Source organism: Lissotriton helveticus, chromosome 10, assembly GCF_964261635.1.
Source record: "Lissotriton helveticus chromosome 10, aLisHel1.1, whole genome shotgun sequence".
NCBI lineage: Eukaryota > Metazoa > Chordata > Amphibia > Caudata > Salamandridae > Lissotriton > Lissotriton helveticus.
The window spans coordinates 1,033,864,316-1,033,880,500 of NC_136071.1; the positions used below are offsets into that span (position 1 = coordinate 1,033,864,316).

General features: G+C 41.1%; 1 protein-coding gene across 4 annotated transcripts in view; it reads right to left on the minus strand.

Annotated features, from left to right (window-relative positions):
- The window catches only part of PPP1R9A (protein phosphatase 1 regulatory subunit 9A), a 778,883-nt gene that overhangs the window by 299,321 nt on the left and 463,377 nt on the right, over positions 1-16,185 (minus strand). For all 4 annotated transcript variants that reach the window (XM_078663735.1, XM_078663734.1, XM_078663733.1 and 1 more), the window contains exon 6: positions 9,614-9,749. In XM_078663735.1, coding sequence (XP_078519861.1) covers positions 9,614-9,749 — 136 coding nt within the window. The remainder of the gene's footprint in view (positions 1-9,613; positions 9,750-16,185) is intronic.

Below are 16,185 nucleotides of genomic sequence, written 5' to 3' on the forward strand. Positions count from 1 at the left end.
TTATACATCATTCAGACAATGATTACCTATGGTCTAACACTTAGTGATATTCAGGATAGCAATGAGACATCTCAGTGACGACACATAACAGTAATATATATAGCAAATATGAATCAGCTTGAAGGATATCTAGATGTTCACGTAAGTAGTTTGTAAGAGGATCCCAGAAATGAGAAGGTTTGGCAGCTGTGGGCAGTTCTTCTGCATATAACAGAAAATTGTCTTTACAATAGATGGGAGTCCAGTATCCAACGCGTTACTGTGGGTGTCTTCCTGCTGTCCCAATGTATGGCCACTCTTCTTTTTGCCAAGAGTAACATTATAGCGGTCAGCTTTTTTTTGGCAGATCTCAAATGCATTAAATGGCCCAACAAACATAATTGTGGTGTACAGTCTATTTTGCAATTCAGGATTGCACTTAGTAGCTGGACCACTAGCTCCCAGTAGAGTTTCACTTTATCACAATACCACGCTAGGTCTATAAATTCGGCCTGGTCTGTCCTGCAGCGTTTACATTTTGCATCCACACGCAAGCCATGTTTGTGTAAATGAAAGGGAGGGTGGTAAGTTTGGTGCAGATATTTGTAATGTATTATACTTACATTTCCACTGGCTATAAGGAACTCAGTAAGTGCACAACAGGCTTGCCAGTTTTCGGCTGTTAGAGGCGTATCTAGAGATCTGAAAATATAGCAGCTAATTGAAGAAAACAATTAAGCCGACCTAAACTGCTAGTTTTTTAAAACATTTTTGAGGAACAGTAATTCCATTTGCACCTGCCTTAGTTGAACAGGAAGGGAGTTCCACAGCTTGGCTGTTAAGAAACTGAAAGAGAAGCCCCCAATGCGAGCTCTCTTTACAGTGGGAATGCAAGTCAACAGTGCCCCTGTAGATCTGAGGTTCCTTGCAGGGGAATAGGGCTTAACAAAGGAGGGCAGGTAACGAGGGCCCTTATTCATAAGGACCCCGTAGCAAAAGCACAGGGCCTTAGAGGAGATCCTCTTTTTCAGAGGTAGCCAGAGTAGTTTTGAAACTGACGATCCCATTGAAGCCCATCTGGGGAGATTCAACAGCAAACGGGCTGCCTCATTCTGCATTCGCTGAAGTCTCATCAGCCAAGATTTTGAGACTCCCAAGTGCAGAATGTTACAAAAGTCATGCCTGGACATGACTGGAGCCTAGACTGCTGTGTTTATGGCAGATTCAGGGAGAGGGGCGAGATTTCTTTTTTACAGTTTTTAGGATCTCAAAACACTTGCACGCTAAAGCTGTGATCTGAACGTTGAAGGTGAGCTTTGCATTGAAATGCGTAAGTTCTTACCCTTAGGCTTTAGGGCAGGTAATGGTCCGAGCAAATCTGGACACCAGGCAGAAGACCAAATCAAAGGCTGCTTGGCTAGGATAAGGTTCTCTGTTTTTTCAGAATTTAGTTTGAGACTATTGAGGTCCACCACTGAGCAACCTCCGACAGACGGGTCCTCAGTAAAGCAGCCATCTTGCCTGCATTCAGGAGACACAGCGATAATCAGCTGAGTATCATTGGCGTACGATATGATGTTAAAACATTAACTCAAGATGATATCAGCCAGGTGGCGAAAAATCAGATTGAATAAAGTAGGGCTCAGGTTTTCAGAAGAAAACATGGTTTTGTAAAGGTTTTTGTGACACCTGAAAGGTGTGGCTCTGCCAAAAAGAAGCAAACCATTGCAAGCCCTTATGACGGACACCTTGGCTCCATAACCGTTCAATTAAAAGGTTGCGGGATACAGTGTCGAATGCTGCGCTATGGTTCAGCATCAGCAGCTCTGCAATATCACCTCTGTCAACAATTTGATGGTTGGACTCGGAGACAAGTAATAAAGAAGACTCTGTACTGTGCAAAGGGCGAAAGTCTGACTGCATCCTCCATAAATATATAGCTAATATTTAATGTCGACAGATAAGTATTTGAACCGGTTTCCTTGCTGAAAGGAGCAATAGAAAGGCATTGTTTGCCAATGTCATAAATGAAATTGTGGTCTCAGCTGCAAGCACTGTTATGCCAATTGATTTCTCAACAGAGAGACGTAAAGTAATTACAAAATACTGTATTACAGTAGGAATACAAATGAATATATATACAATGCGAAACAGAGTAGGACACATCCTGAAATACAAAATGAGGAAATGTTGATCATTGAAAGAGAGGCAGCTGGCAGATAGAAAGGGTACGGAGCGCCTCTGTAGTTTTCAAAGTAGCAAAACAGAGGATCTTTCTGCTCCTGTACAGAGGGTATGGGGGCTACACTTTCATACTTTACAGGTAGTGGACAAAGTCAACCAATCGTTTTGTGTTTATTTCATAGCATCACCAGAAAATGCCACTAAGTTAACATAGTGGAATGGAATGCTACCTAGAGGAGTTGTCAGTGTTTGCTCATGCTTTCTGATAAACCACTTTTCTACGAAATAGGACAGGAATGTCGAGAAATAGGTATGGCACTTACCGTGCTTGACAAATTCAAACTGCCCCTCCCTCATGAACCCTAATGAAGGATAATAATAATAAGACATTGCTATTGTTCTTCTTCCTGCAAAAGATGCAGCCCTGAAAATGTGACTAGACTTCTTCTTTGAGGTGAGTTCAGACTAAGTTTCATATGATTGGATTCCTTATTTGATACAACTCAAAGACTGCATAGAATACTATCAATAGGAATTCCTAGTAGTTAACAACAGTTGCATCAACCATCATTATGAGTCTTCATGAACTGAGCATATGTCCAAATTGGGTGCGAGTCTCACTGCGGCTAGGAACGCTACATCTAACAGAGGAGGTCAACAACGGCCCAAATATAACTGTATTTTTGGGGGTTCTTTGCAGAATTACCTTGACTTAGCTATTCCAGATAGACCCCTTCTTTGAGACAAAATCTAGTGACTTTTCTGATCATTATTTTTTTTTTAATAGCAGCGATAGTCTAAAAATAATGGAATCAAAAACATAATAGGAATCCCAAGGTGTTAAGACACGCATGAGTGCTACCCAACTGACTTACCAGAGGTCAAAAGGAGCCCGATCAAGCATTCCCACCCACGCTATTTTATTGTTTCACTGTGGCTTGTGTAGGCCAAGCCTTTGCTTCTCTGGCAATGTGCCATAGGTTGCATACCACCAAGAAGGTTGATTGATCTTGAAGGTTGCATGAGTCCCTGGGCAAATAGAACATTTACTAGACATTTTTAGCTGGGCTGCTACTTAGGTGAAGGGTCATGCCTTATAGTCATATGGTTGAGCCTGTTCTACAACATGATCAAGATAAAAAAGATTATATGGAATGATAAACGGATGAATTTCCTGCACCTGAAAGTTTTGACCGAAACACTACCAGCCATCACTTTTTTGCTGTTTCAGTCAGACTGCTAAGGTGAAAGAGATACAGCTTGCCATGACTCCCAAGCTTGCTATCTCTGGTGACTCATTTCTCTCTTCACCGATAAGGTTCAATACATTCATAAAATATGGCTTGTATTCCTGTGCAGTGAGGTTGTGGCCCAACAATTAGGACTAGACTCCTCCATTAGGGTTGCACCAGTACTCATTTGCATGTGTTTCATCTCCTTCTGAAATGACACAGAATGCTTCAGGTATTTCCTTCCATCGTTATTCTTTAACGTAATAGGTATCTCTAGGCAATATATCCTGGTATGGGTCTTAAGTTGGCTGTGCCTAGGAACATAAGCTTCACCTCACTGTTGAGTTGCAATAGAGCAGAACTACACCTGGGGTGCTTGTATACATAATCTGAGGGTGGGGGGGGGGGGGCTAACAGAGTCGGCTGGTTATTTGCTTTCAGGCAGAGTCAAGGAAGCTTGGCACATATGTACCCTACAACAATGACAAAGACAGACTAAGATGACCATGGCCTCAGTCTGTTTATATCTTCCCCGTAAACCAACAGCTAGTGCTGAAAAATATTTTGTGTACACTCTGACAAAGAATTAGTTAACATAATTCTCACTGGATCTCTCTCTATTGTCCTCATCTAGAATAATCAGTAATAAAATTGCGGGGCTATAGAATAAACTATGCACAGTTGATTGGCCCTTGCTTGAAGGAGCATTGCAGAACCTCATTTTTTGTAAATAGTAACCTCGAAAGGAGTTTCATTGAGACTATCTTGCAACAAGCTCAACTCAATGAAGGATCCAATTGCTCTACTGTGGGTTGGGAAGCGACAGCATTTCGTATTCACTGGTCCAATTAACAGGTCTGACACAATAAGAAACACAGAAAGGTTCCAGGGCATGTGTGAATGTATCCCTTTTCTATACAACTGGAATGATTTGAAGTAGGCCCAACACAAGTAAAATTCTTCTTCTGCTCTACTGAAGAGTTTGTAACAGTAAAGGCAGCAGCATGCCCGAATAAAAAGAAGTCTGGTATATTTTGCTGTAATAACACATATGGCCCTTTGAGGAAATGTGATGTTTATTGAGCAGATAGTTGTATACCATTTTAGTATGCACAAATGTCCAGTACAGTGACTTGGTTGAAAGTGTTAACTGATTGATGCAGGTTTGTTTTTGTAACGAATGGTCGTTTTTTGCCAACCAAATAAACTAAGCCTGAAATTATCTAGCAAGATTTAGAGTTGCCAAGAGGTGTTGGCTCAAACATTTCCATCAAATATGTTTAAATTAGTCAAGTAAATCACAGAATGAAATAATGCCCATAAGGTAAGTTGAAACAAAAGCCACAACAGTAAAATGGCTAGCAGTGAACATGGCTGCCAAGTTGTCATTGGCTCTCTATTTCTGAACTCTCACATTGCAGAAGTCGGCTGTCCTGGATTGCAAAACTAGTGAACGAAGGGAACCAAATCTTATGCTTTTTGGGATCACCATCCGGTCAAAAGAATGGTCTTCCCGGCTGCTGAGCTGCTATTTATACTCAACTATAAATTATAGTCTATCCCGTCTATACACTGTGTAGCAATGTCTCTCCTCGTCACAATCACACCAAAAACTGGGCCTCCTGAGCTATTTTAAGATCAACTTCGAAATGACTGCAAGTAACCACACAGAGTCTTCCTGTGCCTCAATGCTCACAATAATCTGAGGAAAGTTTCTAGTAATATCTCAGTTGCAGAAATAATTTGTATACTATGATAAGGTAATATATACAAAAAGAGATGGTTACAGGTCTAACTGTGCTTCTATTCGGGCCCCAAGCCATCTTATAAAAATGGAAGACGGAATGGAGGAATTAAATCAGAAAAGAAAGAGGATATGTGCAAATCACTTGTGTCACTACGTGTTATATTGAAATGTAAAGCCATGGTTTAACAGTTATAATATATTGTCATCAAATGCACAGAGGTAAGCAAGTACAGAAATGCATGAAAAGCACACTGGCATTTTGTTTTAATGCCTTTCACAATACTGGTCCACAAGTTAAAAGAAGAAAGCAAGAGGTTGGTCAAGAAATTTAAAGATCTGTTAGGTAAATGTATGTTCTGTAGTAAGGATTAGAATCACATTCTGTAGAAACCACCTTCCATAGGTACACCATGGACTGTAGCAAGGATGCACCACTTAGCACGATAGGTCAGAGGTGGACATCACCATGAGATGGGATCTTAAATATTCTAATTCAGAAGTCCAAGCCCTGGCTATAGGAACTCATTGAAACCTGGTGGCAAGGATCGCAAAACATTTTTGCCGTTGATGGTAAATTAAAGGCAGTGGTTGCTCCACACACCTTTTAACATCTAATGAAAGCAGGTTCTGGAGGTGGGAATGTGTGGCAAGAATGTTTGCGTGCATATTTGCTGCATGGCAATTTGTTGTGTTGAGGATGTGTTCTTTTGGTTTTTGTTCTACTTTGTTTTTGTGCTGCAGCTACAATGTGTGTTGTTTTACTATGAATGTGTTGCATTCTTTTTTACTGTTTTGCTGTGTTGTGCTTTATTGCTTTGCTGTTTATTCATTTATTATTATTTATTGTTTATTGTTTATTGCTGTGTTTGCTGGGTTGAAATGTGCATTTTTAAAATCTCAATCTCCACCACTGATTGCTAGAGGGGGGTGTTGGTTTACCGCCCACCGGGGCGTAGAAAAACTTCAGCCATGCATTATTTGACTATATCGCACCTCACATCCTGGTTGCCAAAAAACACTTCCTCTCCGGTGATTTTAATATCCATGGAGAAAACACTGAGGACTCAGGAGTGATCCAACTCTTAGCAGACATGGAAATGTTAGTGCTCAAACAAATAGCGACAGGACCCCCTCATAAGGGAGAACATACCCTTGACCTTATTTTTACTAATTCAATCAGAGTAACAAGTAAACTCCCACTCTTTTTCAAATGGTCACACCATAACGTGATCAAATTTCATAGCTCATGTAATAAAGCATCTGCCAAGCCCAACAAAGAAGCTAGCAGACCAAGACGCCCTTGGAAGACGGTTCCACCCTCTTCCAATTCTAAGATCTACAGGACTTTCACAGTCATCTCACACACTGATATTAACCCCTTCCGCGTTCATGACGAGCTGAGCTCGTCATGAGTTGCGCGGCTCGCACGCTCATGACGAGCTCAGCTCGTCATGTAACGCGGTATTTTAAAAAAGTCAGCGCACAGCGGGAAAACCGCTAGCGCTGATGTGGTTAACACTGCTTTGGTCGCTTACCACGACTCCCTCACACTAACGTTTGATCAAATTGCCCTTTTAAAAAATGTCCATGTATTTCTTCTAGAAGCCAAGGCCCTGGTACACAAAACATCTGCTCTTGGAAAAGTTAAAATGCAAATGGCTCGAAGAAGGCGAGTTCAACCAAATCACCTACTGATACGAAAGCCTGTAGGTTGCTACTGAACAGTTACAACAATAAGATTAAAGCAGCTCGTAAGACCTACAGAACTTTAAATATTGACCAAGCTGGAAATTTCATAAAAGAACTTCACAAGTCATTGAACAACTTTGTAAAACCTCTAGCCTGTACTCGCACTATCCTTTCCTCTCAAAAATGATGCGACTCGCTGGAGAAATCTTTTGAAGAAAAGATTAACATCGTCTATAAGAACTTTCTAATCAATCTGAAATTGCCTGAGATGGAATTTGATCTTAGCCAGCCTCCCCGAATATAATCAATGTTTTGAAGACATTTGAGCCATGCTGTCTGGAGCAGGTTCGGAAGATATTGGGCCTAGCAAAATCAGGTCGTCCTTTGGACCTATGTCTTCCTAGGATAACCTCTTTGCCAATTTCATTACACCATCAGTAATAGCACTCTAAGGGGCATATTATCAAGAAGGGCATTAAAATGATTGCCGCTTTAGCGGCAGGAAACTGCCGCTAAAGCGGCGATAATGGCCTTAATAATATGCACTTGAAATTCCAATAGAAGCCCATGTTCACACCAGAACATGGGCTTTTATGGGAATTCACAAGGGCATATTATCAAGCCCATCATTGCCGCTTAAGCTTAAGCTAAAGCGGCGATAATTCTAATGACGTTTCTTGATATATGCTCCCTAATTCTCTCACTAGCCTCAGCCAAACTCTCGACTTGGTGGAACTGCACCCAAGTATCTCCTATTCTCAAAAAGCACTCTGCCAATCCTGAGATCCTTTCCAACTACCGACCAATTTTGTTGCTCCCTCTGCTAGGAAAAATTCTAGAAAGTTATATCAACAAACAGCTGGCAACCTTCCTAGAAGAACATAAGATCTTAGACCGCTCACAATTGGGTTTTCAAAGCACTACATAGCACAGAGACTGCACTGGTGACAGTCACTGATACCATCAGACTATCACTAGAGGCAGGTACGCCGGTCATGTTGGTACTACTAGACCTATCCACGGCCATTGATACGGTCTCACACTCAATCCTAATCTGCAGACTACATGAGGCAGGAGTATATTGTAGTGCGCAACATTGGCTCATGGATTTTCTTGACAGTCGAACCCAAACCATCTGTTTTGACTCCTTCAAATCGAGAACAATGTCAATCAACAAAGGAGTCCCACAAGGTTCCTATGAATGTAGTGCCTCTAGCACAAATTGAGAGATCATGTGAATTTGAGGTTGTATCATATGCTGATGAATCTCAGTTTGCAAGTTGCATGAAGGAAATCAATGCTTTGATGACCAACAATTGCCTTCAGCTAAATGGCGAAAAGCTGAGATTGTGCTATTTGGCAAATCACAGGAGATTTGGTCGGCTAACTGATGGCCAAAAGAATTCGGTCCAGCCCCCTGCCCTAAACAGGTGGTGAAAAATCTTGGTATGAAGACTGACCAGGTATTTTTCATGAAAGACCAAGTCAATCCAACCTGGGGCACCTGCTTTGTTGCCACAATGCAGCTTTTAAAGAAGGTTTTTCCTTGGCTCCCATCCAGCTCAAGAAAAACTTTAGTCCAGGCACTAATTACTAGTTGCTTAAACTACGGAAAGCACTGTTAGTGGCAGCTAATGACAACTTGCTATCAAAACGACAAGTTGTACAGAATACAGCTGCTCGGATAATTTGTAACTTTCCCCCACGTTCCTTCTTCTGCACCTATTTTAAGAACCTTGCATTGGCTTCCCATCAGAAAACGGGCAATCTTTAAGCTATGCTGCCTGACTCATAAGGCACTAAACAAGTCCCTTCCTGCCTATACACATTCCAGACTTTGTTAGAATCAGCCCACCAGATTGCTCAAGTCCACAAATAAAGCCCTTCTAAAGATTCCACCCATAAACACCTCATGATTTGGTGGCAGCTTTTTTTTTTACTTGGTCCCATTCCATTGGAACAAACTTACTCTTCATATTCGTGCCTTTTCCGATTTTAGGAAGTTCAAGAAGTTATGATCTATACCAAGTACGAGTAACACAACATAACATTCATTATGATTTATTGTGTCATTATGTTTTTTCTTGTTCGATTGTTTACTTTGGCCTGCTCAACAAACGCGGCTTCATTCCCGACCAAAAGCAGCCCTTGCCTTAAAAATTGAAAGTTATCAATTACCATCATTTAAGGTGGTAAAAAATTGCTACTTCAGTTCTTCAAATATTTAAGGCACCTGTCAGCCCAAACCACAGGTGTGTCTTAAATTAGCACTTGCAGAGCTCACGTTATGTCACACGGCTGTAGAAGTTCTACTTCTGGAAAATGGTTTGAGGCTGACTGTTCTGTCAAATATCTGAAGAGATGCTTTCTTAGCTGTGGTATATTCAGTTAAGTCATGCAGACTGAAAAAGTACCTCTACTGATAGCAGTAACTTATCAGGAAGTAAGTGTTCTTGGTATAAATAAAGCGAAGGAGTAATTTTAAGAGTCTCGGGTTTACACCATCTCATCAAACTTTAGGTATATCTCTCGAAAAAGTCGGCATAGAAAACCATTGAATGTGAAACGCTTAGATCTGATAAAGGCTTTTTAAGAATTCACTTGATTTTTATTGACTGTCCCATCTCCTATAATTTCCTTTAACAAATCTTTATACTTGTTTTCTAGTTGTGGCAGTCTGTATACAGTGACTGGCTCTTCACACAGTTTCCGATGGTTCCCTTTGTTTTTCCAATAATATCCAGAGACCTGGAAGGATTATGTCAGGTGTAGAGCGTCTTACCTCGTCATCATCTGCGTCATATTGCGCATAATGTTGTTCCATCAACTCTCTTTGGCGCCGTTCTTGCTCCAGCGTCTGACTAATGAGTTGTGCCACCTCGCTCATTTGTCCTGGCTTTTCACGACCAATTACGAATCTGTATAACATGTAATAAAATAAAAATAACACGTATTCCCTGTGTTATATTACAGTAGCAAATGTATCTGCATCATTGTCATGGTCACTGGAATTATGTGATTGTGTGGCCATGGCATTTTTCCTATAATTATAGATTTGCCACATTTGCCACATAATCCATCATTTGCTGCATAATCTGCAGATTTTAACAAAAAAATGGTGTCTAGCTCTAACAGTTCAAAAGTTTTTAAAAATGCAGCAACACATGTTACAGGGCAGTGGAAGGCTCTTTGCAAAGGTTGAGTGGGCACCCTTCTTTTGCTTATTGCTAAATTTGGGTGTTAAACTGGTAGTATGAAATGCAATCAATGCCCAGTGTACAACTGACAAAATAATGAATTAATACCATCACAAAATGTGCCGCATTATGCTGCATAATTTGTCATTTCATGCTGCATACTTTACTCTACACTTCTGCCACATCATTTGGCCACCCCTGCTGCATACTTCAATTGGTCCTGATCCCTGTATATACATGCATGCTCAACACCTTTTTTCGAGAGTTTAACTTACCTTAGGAGATTTAGAGGACACTTGCACCACAGGTATGTTAAATGTATGTATTCATATAAACATATTTGCAGAGTGCAAATGTAGGTAGAAAACAACAGACTACAGAACAAGGGTGGGATCTCTTTGATACGCTTTCATTGGTCAATGCGACTTCGCATCATCATCCAAAAGATTGAGCAATAGTAGTAGGCCCCAAGTTGATACCAAATACCCCTGCTTTGCAAAAAATCACATTTCCCTTTCAAAGTGTTTATCAAGGACAGGATGGTAAATGTGTCAGACACGGCAGAGCCAATAATAGGTGTATGTAAAATTGGCAGAATTTGCTTCTGCTGAATTACTCGAAACTTGGGGAAAGAATGCAAAATGGAAACATGTAAATGTACAGGAATTTATATAGCGCAAATCACCAAGCGGTTTCTAAGCGCTTGCTTAGGGAACCCGTCCTGGTATTCCCCTGTGAGATAACCCCGGCAGGGTATCCGCAATGTGAAAGCCAGGCATCCCACCACGAGGGGCCGCTGTGGAGATTAAGTAAGCTATTGCCCAGAGTTGCAGAGTGTGAACCCGTGAATCGAGTGGGCACCGGAGCGAGAATTGTCGAGTCCATGGACATTTTAGGACTCACAACCCTGCCGAGCTGGGAATTGAACCCTGGTCCCGGGCTGACCTCTGCTTCCAGGTCTGCCTCCTCTAACCAGTGAGCCACACTTCTCCACTATATTGTAGAGCAACATTAGTTATTGTGTACAGAGAAGAGCAAACCTGAAGCCCAACTAACAGCAGCCACTCGAGTGCTGGCCATTCATGTTGTTCCCATGCATTAAATTTTACTAGAACTGCGCGTAATCATGTGGTGTAGCAGTGTAATTCCGAGAATTTTGCGTGACTGGCGTAACGTGAAATTACCACATTATGCAAGATTATGCAAGTGTAACAGACTGTTGCCCAGGCCTAACAGTAATACCATCACCAGATCGCATTTCTGCCTTAGAACCGCCCCTGGGTTTAGGCAGCGAGATACTTCCAGTCATTACCGCATGCCAATTCCAACAGCAAACCGCTTCAGTAGACATTTACAATATTACAGATCGATGCATGTTATTACAGAGTTACAGTCCGAGGCATTGCTATTGAATGTCCAAAGATGTTTCTTAATGGTGCAGAGCAGTAAAAATATTACATAACCCACTCACTGTGAAGTTTTCTTGCGCCACACATTTCCATCTGCCTCGTACGAGGTAAGTGTTCCAACATATTGGGGCAAACAAACAATAGGAGTTTCTCCTTTCTGCCCGTAAGAGTACACCACGGGTTCCAAATCAATACCCAAGCAAACAATGTCCCGAAATACTGCTACAAGACAAGTTCCATGCAGCCGATGGTGATGGTATATAGGGTGGTGGAAAAAAAGCAGCTGATGATTCTTAACAAACATATAGAGCATACTTGTTGCCTTCACATCGACTCAATGAAAAAGGTAGCATCATGCCCTCGTGATCCTGCAAGTCTGAAAAAGTACACGCAAGTCAAAAAGGGTTTGTTTCTTTTAGCCTATATATACAGGACAGATGCCTTTTAGTAAGAGCAGTCCTTTCGACATGTAGGTAAATAGCGGCTGCTCTTGATATCAAGTGGTGAAGCGGGGGTGGGGGGGTGTGGAGGTAAATAACAAAAAAAACACTTACCTGCTACTGCTGACCGCCGTATCAGGGTTCTTCTGCCCTGGTCCTGGCTTCTTTTCCTCACGGGCTGGTGCACACTGCGTAGACTCCTTGCCACCAATCAAGACGCTGTTCTCATAGTGGTAATGCAGCATGAGAGAAGCGCTGTCATTAGCCTGAGTGAGCTGGTTTGACGCTCGCTCTGGTCCTAGGAGCCTGTGCCTCTTCGCAACCCGGCTGTGCAGCACAGCTTGGGTGCAGAGAGATGTAAGTGCGAATGACACTTTGGCCAGCCTTAGAGTGCCGGTCAAACTGTCATGCACACTTACAATGTGAACACTTACAATGTGCACTACTCCTCCCCTTCTGTAATCATGGCCCCACCCCGCCTAGACTTGGCTGGCTCTAGTGGGTAAAGCACCTCTGCCATAGCGGAGGAGTTGCATCTGATGTAGATGGGCAATGTTTATTTTATGTATGTGCCTGTTGTGTGTTATCATTCATATGGATGGACCTGCATTAGGTCCATTTGAAGTGGAGGATAAAGCAGATGATAAACAGAGGAGGACATAGGCTGCAAAGAGGGAAAGCAGAGCAAACAAATTTGAGAAGAACCCCTAAAATAGAGAGAGGTTAGGGATCAGAGAAAAAAAAGGTGTAGAGTGGAGGATAAAGAGTGGAAAACAGATGCTGCAAAGAGAGAAAGGAAGCAAAAAATGGGGTGCCGAACACCTAAAATGGAGAGCGGGTGGGAGGGGCAGAGCTGGAACAGAAATTTGTAACAGTGCTATGTAAGTTTATAATGTGTGCATATTTATTTGCAGAACATCATAGAATATTGGAGAATGTAGGGGTTGTTCCACATATTGCTGGTTTATCTCATACTGGTGTTGTAAGCATGACTCTAATGTTGTATGCCATTGTGCCCATCTCAGAAATGTGTGTACCCATCTCAGAAATGTGTGTAGTGTATGTTATCAAACTATTAAAGGTAGTCTTCAAGACATGGTAGAAGATGTCTTTTTAGTGGCAAAGGTATACCTGTCAACCTGCTGAGTTAAAATTACTGGCCATGTGAATTTGGACGGTGTTACAATGATCTTATGATTTCATCAGTGATGTCATCAATAATGTGAAATGTCATCAATAATGTCATCATTGAGGTAATTTACCATGTGCCTAGTGATGTTATATGTGAGGTGCATGGGGGAAACAAAGTTATACTTAGCTCAGCCAATTTCCTTGTCTTTTAAACATTAGTTTTTATTTAATTTCAACACCTAACTATGATGACTCTTTAACCTTTGTTCTTTTAGTGAATTTCAGAGCTTCTTTCAATGAAAGCAAATATGCTATTAGCATACCTAACTATAATGTAAGTTTTGCAATGCCTAGCGTGGGATTGGCCGCAGGGCCTGGATGTTAGGCAAGCTCTGCGTCCAACCGCACCCCCTCCTCGGGCAGTCAATCCCCTGCTGCACCCAGACTTTGGCCAGGCCATACTTCAACGGATGCTCATCACCCTGTGGACATCCAGCCCACATTTGGTTTTCATTATTATTTTTATTTTTTTGTGGGTCCCACTATACTTCTACAGTACCTATCACACAAACTTCACCTGCATAGTGCTGCGTACGATGCATGCTTCCCTGAGGTGTCATTTTTGACTAGTTTGTGGATGGAAAGTTTAGAGGTGATCTGTCAAGAGGGGGCAGAGAAAAATAGACAGGACTACAGCAAAAAGTGCAGAACGGAATTACACGAAATTTGGTAGGAAGCTAGATCACAGTACGCAGATTGTTTTCTGTGATTTGGTGTAAATCCGGTCAGTAGTTTTTGAGAAATTAAAGTTACAAAATATAGATATCTGTGTAGTGTCAATAAAGAACAAGGAACTCCTTTGGTTCCCTCTGTATACCATAGGCCTATGACATAAAGTTTGAAGGGATGAGTTGAAGGCAGGCTTAAAATTTTGAGTTCTGGCTTACATGCGACAGAATATAGACGTGTAAAGTTACTCTGCGTGTGTGGCATAATTATTGGTGAGTACCTGGGCTAGTAGTGTGCTACAACTGGCCACAAGGTAGGGGATGTATAGCCCGCATACTGGTCCAGCAAAGTGCTTGTGCATGCTATGTATGCTGCAGTCGAAGTGCAGAATTGCAGAATTGACGCTGGAACCAATAGAGCACAGCTTTCCAAACTTTTCATGTTGGTGACACACTTTCTAGACATGCATCATTTCGCGACACGGTAAAACAGTTTAGCAAGCGAGCCCGAACCACCTAAGGGTTTTTTAATTCTACACCTTTAACTTAAAATCTTAAACCTTGGTGTCTTCATTTTGTTGTAGGCAACCAAAGGGCCTAGTGCAGCATTTCACTAACGATTTTCAGTAAACTTTTCCTTGCGCACCGTGAGCTAAGGCTGTACTGGCAGACTCACACTCACTCACAGGGCCAACTAAACTATCCTATCCTCGATTAATCTGTGATCAAATCCCACGCTGACAGTTTGCAGTCCATTAAGGGGGAGATGTGAATGCTGGAAGTATTGCCACTACAGGGAAGACTGCCAGAGGCTAGAATGGCCAAAAAGGAATATCTCAGAAAAAGATTGGATGACCTCAAAACAGATGGGAGAAAACTCCAGGCCCGGTTGAAAATGGCCATAACGGGTGGGTTTCTTTGGTTTTATACTTTTGTCAAAACCATAACTCAGTTTTTAACTATGTTTTTTAATAAACATGTGCATAGAAAGGGAGGATAAATAATTGTAAAGTCTGCATTATTTATTAGGTAGGGGTGTGCAAAGTTGTCAGAGGGCTTACTGCGCTGTACTTTTAAACTTCAGTTCTTTGCAAACTGCAAAACTGACAATTTTAATTTTCTTTTTAAACATGAAAAGCTGCAAAGAGATGTGTGGCAGCAGGAATGTTTCTGCTGCTGCACATGAGCAGAAGCAGGCTGCAGCCAATCTATATGCTGCATCCCTCCCCTTCCACAAAGCCAGAAGCGAAGCAGGGAAAGTAAAGTAGGTACCTCGTTGGTTGATCTATGAAGAATAGCAACCATATTCAAAGGTACTTGATAATAAAAGAATTGGTATTTTCTTTTTGATCAAATGAGTAAATATATATTTTGTAATGCATAGGAGAATATGTGCATGATACCAACGAGATTTAAGTTTCTACACTGTATATTTCCTGTCCTCACACTCCATGCTTGAATGTAGTAAGACCGTATATCTGCACAACCCCATCTTGACTGCGAACTCTTTCTACTGATATATTTTGCTAAATATTCCTTTTATGAAAATGACTATGAAATAGTTTATTTTAAAGTTTGGTTGTAAGATATATCGTGTAGCACTGAACTAGGAAACTTATGTTTCTAACTCACAAGAAGATAGTGTCACTTTTCTGATACAGTATATTACAATCCTTGAAGATTTGCAAACTCCCTGGACCCCAAAATAATTATCTTTATGTTCAAAGTTATCTAGTGTTGAAAATAAGATTTTCAATCCTGAGAGATTCAGAGGTTTCTGCGGACTTCAGTGCTGGAATCCAGAGCACACAAGGCTTCAAGGTGAACTGAACACTGAAATTAGTGTTCTTTATGTGGCAATGAGCTAAACACTCATCACTAACAAAAAGTGTTCGAAATCGATATAGCTATTATGAATTCAAATCTTGCGAAGACAGATTCAACTTCTCATCCTTCTGTAGATTGGTTAATTAAGTATCTTAAATTGGGTAATCTAGTTGTTTACACTGCTAAGAAACTGAAGTGTGATGTGCAGCGCTCTATCAAACATTTGTTATTGTTACTGATGATCCAAATCCTTTCTTCGTACTCTCAGAAAACGATCAGTGGTGAGGTGACCCTAAAAACACACTCTCCAACACACAAACTGTCCAGTCATCTTATTTTAGCCCTAGGTACATAACTATATGTCATCCATACAAAAACAATATTCAAAATGTGGACAGGTTACAAACAAATATGAATTTTCATGAATAATGGCTAGATAACGTTCCTTTATCAGTCAGATATCTCATTTAAGGAAGGTAAAACTGTCTATATTTTGGATTTGTTTATCAAGTGTAGGCATTATATAAAAGTAAAAGTAGCAATTGTGAGTAATGCTAATTCCAACCTCCTATTGCCCTGTTGTGTAATTTAGCGATTAATATAAAAGAAAGTAAACAAAGTA